The sequence below is a fragment of the Tupaia chinensis genome, unplaced genomic scaffold, assembly GCF_000334495.1.
Source record: "Tupaia chinensis unplaced genomic scaffold, TupChi_1.0 Scaffold000047_1, whole genome shotgun sequence".
Lineage (NCBI taxonomy): Eukaryota > Metazoa > Chordata > Mammalia > Scandentia > Tupaiidae > Tupaia > Tupaia belangeri.
The window spans coordinates 3102834-3109228 of NW_006159505.1; the positions used below are offsets into that span (position 1 = coordinate 3102834).

A 6395-nucleotide genomic window follows, 5' to 3' on the forward strand; every position below is an offset into this window, starting at 1 on the left:
GCCAGCCACTAGACTGTTGGCTGTTAGATAGGGGTAACCAGTAAGCAAAGACAGATTTAAAAACAAAACAAAACCAAAACAGCTTCTACTGGATAAGGTGGGTGGATTCCACATAGCTAACTGAGTGATTTTGGTCTTGACCTAAAGTCTTCAAAAACCAGAAAGAAACTTAAAAAAAAAAAAGATTCACATTATTATCATTATTATTATTATTTGAGATTGTAGCTATTTTTCTTTTTTGAGAGGTTTTTGCTGTAGGGCACGTGAGTTTGCCAGAGAGACAGAGAGACAGAAAGCGAGAAATCACCCCTTGGGGGAATGGCCATGCCGCAATCCCTTCTCCCCCATTCTCCTCTCAGGATCTTGGGCATGCATGCACACGTGCCCGGCGTGAGTTTTAAGCCACATGATCTGGAACGCGAACCGCGGTTGACTACATGGGAGTCCGGCGACATAGCCATTACTCTAACTGCTGGTCCCTGTCCAGTGCTGTTTTTTGGATATGTAAGCAAATAAGTACTTATAAGGGAACTCCAAAAGTTTATGATAAATGGGATTAAGTACAGATTAATTTTGGTGCAAAGATATTTTCAAATCCACACATAGTTTTTCCACAATACATAATAAACTTTGTAAACTTTTTAAGGACTTTTGCCATAGGGCATGTGTATTTGCTTGAGAGAAATAGAGGGAAAGTGAGAAATCACTCCCCAGGGTGGATGCCCATGCCATAGTACCTTCTCCTCTATTCTCCTTGCAGGACTTTGGGCATGCATGCACATGCACCCAATATGATTTTCAAGCCACCTGGTCTGGGAATCAAACTGGGGAGCCATGTGGGAATCCAGCACCTTAACCACTACGCCACTTGCTGGCCCCATCTTGCCCACTCTTTTTATAAGTATGGCAATCTTTTGAACATATTCCATAGTTTGCTCTTTTTATTTTTATTTTTTCTAAAACACCTACCAGATTAGTACATAGTTTCTTTTTTAAGATTTTTTTCTTTATTCTTGATTTAGTGTATGTGTGCATGCCAGAGAGAGGGAGTTTTTTTTTTTTTTTTTTTGGAGGGATTTTTGCTATAGGGGGGGGGGGCCCAGAGAGAGACATAGAGACAGAAAGCAAGAAATCACCCCCAGAGGGGATGGTCACGCCACCATCCCTTCTCCTCCATTCTCCTCTCGGGATCTTGGGCACGCATGCACACGCTCCCGGCGTGAATTTTAAGCCACCAGGTCAGGGACGTGAACTGCAGTCTACTACGTGGGAGTCCAGCGACATAAGCCATTACGCTAACTGCTGGTTCCCGAGAGAGAGAGTTTTTTAAAGAATTATTTTAAAGAATTAAGCAGCACCCTCCACAGGGCCTGGTTACGCTGCAGTCTCTTCCAGTCTTTCGGCTTGTCAGGATCTTGGGCACATGCATACGTGTCCAGCATGTTTTCAGGCTGACTGGGCTGGGAATTCAGTCCGAGGTACCATGTGGCTGCTAGCACTGTAGTCCAGTAGGTAACTAACTGTGCCACGGAGACTGGCCAGTACATTCATATGTCTTCTTACACTGCATAATTTATTTTACAAGTCCCCCTCTCAATGGGCATTTAGGTTAGATTATTTCCAGTTGAGAGGCTTTCTTCACCCTGCTTGTATTCTGGTAAGTATCTTTTCCCAGGCCTTGTCTTAACCTTTTACAGTAGCCTGCACAGGTTGATACATAGTGAAGCAATACTTTATAGGAAAGGGCAAGGTGGAAATGAAATAATTGTTCTACCTCTCAGTTCTCAAAAGGAGGGGTTTATAGAGAGTGGCAGAATTTTAGAACTAAGAGGGCTGGAAGAGAAGTAATGCTGAGTTTCCTCACTATTGATTTAAGATTCTAATGAAAGCTAAGGACCTTCCCTCAGAAAAAATATATACGTAAAATTTTGTGTATTTGTTTTGGGGCGTATAGACCCCTTGGCATTCATTTATGGGTTCTGGATTAAGAATCTTTAATCTAGCATAACCCTGTCAAATTTCTTTTTCTTTCTTTTTTTTTTTTTTTTTTTTTGAGAGGCTTTTGCTATAGGGCACATGCACTCGCTAGAAAGAGAGAGACAGAAAGTGAGAAATCACCCCCTAGAAGAGATCTCTTACCTCCTCCATTCTCTTCTTTTCTTTTTTTTTTTTTTTCTGTCTCAATCCATTCTCTTCTTGAGATCCTGGGCATGCATGCACATGCACCTGGCGTAAGTTTAAGCCACCGGGTCCGGGGTTTGAACTGCCGTCGACTACATGAGAGTCCAGTGTTGTAACCATTATGCCATCTACTGATCCCAACCCCTTCAAATTTCAAATTGAGAAACAGAGGCCAGGCATAGGAAGTGAATCTCAAAACAAGGTAAGGGCGGAAGAGTCACTGAGGAAGCATTCACAGTAAAGCAGTGCCGACAATATTCTCTCACCTTGCACTGGCCAGCTTCACAGCACAGACTGGCAAGGAGCTGCCCTTTTCTTTCCAGGAGAACTTCATTTTATAGGAAAGGTACCCTGAGAGGAAATTGTGAACACATTTATTAGAAAGATTATTTTTTGAAAGTATCAACATAGTGGGGCTGGCAGGTGGCATGGTGATTACGGCGCTGGGTTCCCACATGCCAGCGACAGTTCAAGTCTTGGACCTGGTGACTTGCTTTCTCACTTTCCCTATCTCTCTCTGATCAAATTTTAAAAATAACCATAATAATAAATTAAGTAAGTCTATAAAAAAAAACAAGATGCTATGATTAGACTTTCTTGTGGCATGGCGGATAAAGACACTGGATTCCTGCATGGCTAATCATGGTTCAAGTCCTTGGCCTGGCAGCTTGATTTCTTGCTTTCCCTTTCTTTCTTTCTGTCTGGTCAAGTTAAAAAACAATAACAATAAATGGAAATTTTAATTAAATTGAATTAAATTTTAAAAATTAATTTCTTGTAAAATGCTTTGATTCAATTTCCTTTCTCTTTTTGTTTTCTACTCAGCCCAAGAAGAAAAGGGGAAAAGTGGAGGTGAGACCCATTAATCTGGGGACAGATTATGAATATGGGGTTCTGAACATTCACCTGACTGCATACGACATGGCCCTGGCAGAGAGCTATGCCCAGTATGTTCACAGCCTGTGCAACCATCTCTCCATTAAAGTCGAGGAAAGGTATGACGGGTGCCTTTGTATGGGATGTTCTCAGTGTGAGCAGCATGCTCTGCTCTTCTGTTAAATCAGATTTTGAGATATGATTTACATGTAGTAAAATCTACTCTTTTTTTAGGTGTTTTGTTTCCACAGTCAAAATATAGAACAATTCCATTAACCTGAAAGTTCCCTGGTGCCCTAGTGCGATCACCCTCTCCCCCCACTCAAGTCCCTAGCAACCACTGATAAATTTTTTTTTAAAGAATTATTTTATCTAACTTTATTTATTGTTATTATTATGTTCCAGTTTGATCAGAGAGAGAGAGGGAAAGTGAGTCAGCAAGTCACCAGGTTTGTTACTCGAACTGTGGTCAGCCATGTGGGAGTCCAGCGCCTTTAACCACCATGCCACCTGCTGGCCCAACCACTGATAAATTTTCTGTTCCTTTTATTTTCATATCAGACTCAGGTGCTAACACTGAGGTTTTTTGGAGAGGTTTTCGCTATAGGGCGCGTGCGCTTGCCAGACAGACAGAAAGAGACATAGAGACAGAAAGCGAGAAATCACCCCCTAGGCGGGATGGTCATGCCGCAATCCCTTCTCCTCCATTCTCCTCTTGGGATCTTGGGCACGCACGCACACGCGCCCGGCATGAGTTTAAGCCACCGGGTCCGGGACGTGAACCACGGTCGACTACGTGGGAGTCCAGTGACATAGCCATTACGCTAACTGCTGGTTCCCTGTCCCTTTTATTTTAACTTATCTAGAATAGTGTGTAAATGGAATGACGTAGCATGCAGTTATTTGTGTCTGGCATCTTTTTTTTTCTTTCAGTTTTTTTAAAGAATTACAGTATTTTATTTATTATTATCCTTTTTATTATTTTAATTTGACCAGAAAGAGACAGACAGAGAATGAGAGAGAGGGAAAGTGAGAAAGCAAGCTGCCAGGTCTGGGACTTAAACCGTGGTCAGTCATGTGGAAGTCCAGTGTCTCAACCACCATACCACTTGCTGGCTCCCTTTTCTTTCATTTTCAATTGCCAATAGGCACATGGGCTCACCAGAGAAAGAGAAAGCACACCCCAGTAGAGCACTTCATGTTGTAATCCTTTCTCCTCCATTTCTGTGTCCTCTCTGGATTTGGGGCGTGCACACACGGGCAGCCAGTGTGTTTCTCAATCTTTCGGGGCTAGGATTTGAATCAAGGTTGACCGTGTGGATTCTAGCTCCTTTAACCATTAGGCTACATGGCTGGCCCTGTTTCTGGCCTCTTTCACTTAGCATAATGTGTTTTACTTTCATCCATGCTTTATTTATTTATTTTTTAAGAGATTTTTGAAATAGGGCATGTGCACTTGCCAGAAAGAAAGAGACAGAGAGACAGAAAGCGAGAAATCACCCCCCAGGGGGAATGGCCACGCCACAATCCCTTCTCCTTCATTCTCCTCTCGGGACCTTGGGCACGCATGCACATGCGCCCAGGGTGAGTTTAAGCCATGAGGTCTGAGACTCGAACTGCAGTCGCGACTACTTGATAGTCCAGTGACATAGCCATTACACCAACTGCTGGTCCCAGTTTCATCTATGTTTTTGCAGGTATTTTTGTTTTTTGTTTTGTGGTAAAATACATGTAACGTAAAATACATATAACATCTTAAACATTTTTTCTTTGCTTGTTTTATACATATCTCGATTTTTTAAAAGTTTATTTATTTTAGGGGACCAGCAGGTGGTGTGGTGGTTAAGGTGCTGGACACTCCCACATGGCTGACCATGGTTCAAGACCCGGACCTGGTGGCTTGCTTTCCTACTTTCTCTCCCTCTCTCTCTCTCTGTCTCACTCTGGTCAAATTAAAATAAATGAATGAATAAATTAAAAAAAATTTTAAAAAGAATATTAAAAAAAGTTTATTTTATTCATGATAGAGAGTACACGCATATATGCATATGCCATGGGTAGATAGGTGGGGGGCGTTGGCAATCACATCACAATTCCTTTTCCTCAGCCCTCCAGCTCAGGGTCTTGAGTACCTGTGTACCTGGGGATCCAAACCCACAGTTGGCCATGTGGCTTCCAACAAGGAATGTCCTATGGTTTGCTTTAAATATTAAGTCACAAAGTTAGAAATTTCTTCCCCCTCCATTCTTTTTAAAAATATTTTTGCCATAGGTTGTGTACACTCATCAGAGAGAGACAGAGACAGAGAGAGGGAAAGTGAGAAATCACATTCCATCAGGGAGGGCCACACTACAATCCCTGTTCTTCCATTCTATAGGGATTTAGGGCACACATGCACGTGTGCCTGGCATGATTTTTTTTTGGGGGGGAGAGGTTTTTACTATAGGGTGCATGCGGTCACCAGACAGAGAGAGACAGAGAGATAGAAAGTGAGAAATCACCCCCCGGGGGGATGGCCATGCCACAACCCCTTCTCCTCCATTCTCCTCTCGGGATCTTGGGCACACACGCACATGTACCTGAAGTGAGTTTAAGCCACCAAGTCCAGGACTCAAACCGTGGTCGACTACATGGGAGTCCAGCAACATAGCTATTACGCTATCTGCTGGTCCCTGCCTGGCATGATTTTTAAACCACCAGGTCTGGAACTTCAATCATAATCAGCCATGTGGGAGTTCAGTACCTTAACCACCATGCCATCTACTGGTCCCAGAAATTTCTTTCTTTTTTTAATCATCAATCAGCCAAATAATGTCATGGAGAGATTCCCAAGATGACACTGGTATGTTCTTAACACAACTCGGGCACTTCCTAATCTTCGTAAGAGAAGAGACTTTAGGCCCTCAGTCTTTGGAAGGCACTAATTAATATAGCTAGGACTTTATAACCTTATTTTGTATTTATTATATTTTTAAAAATTGTTTAATTTTATTTATTATTATTATTATTATTACTGTTTAATTTACTATAGGGCACATGACCTCACCAGAGACACAGAAAGAGAGAGAGAGAGAGAAAGGCAATGAGAAAACAAGCCACCTGGTCTGTGACTTGAACCATGGTTGGCCATGTGAGAGTTCAGTGTCTTAACCATCACACCACCTGCTGGTCCTATTCTATTTATTTATTTATTTATTTTTTAGAGAGGATTTTGCTATAGGGCGTGTGCGCTCGCCAGACAGACAGAGAGACAGAAAGCGAGAAATCACCCCCCAAGGGAGATGGCCATGCTGCCATCCCTTCTCTTCCATTCTCCTCTCAGGATCTTGGGCATGCAC

At 42.5% G+C, this 6395-nt stretch overlaps 1 protein-coding gene across 1 annotated transcript in view; it reads left to right on the forward strand.

Moving 5' to 3' along the window:
• The window catches only part of MRPL48 (mitochondrial ribosomal protein L48), a 70918-nt gene that overhangs the window by 40929 nt on the left and 23594 nt on the right, over positions 1-6395 (forward strand). Inside the window, exon 5 of the mRNA XM_006140973.3 lies at positions 3007-3176. Coding sequence (XP_006141035.1) covers positions 3007-3176 — 170 coding nt within the window. The remainder of the gene's footprint in view (positions 1-3006; positions 3177-6395) is intronic.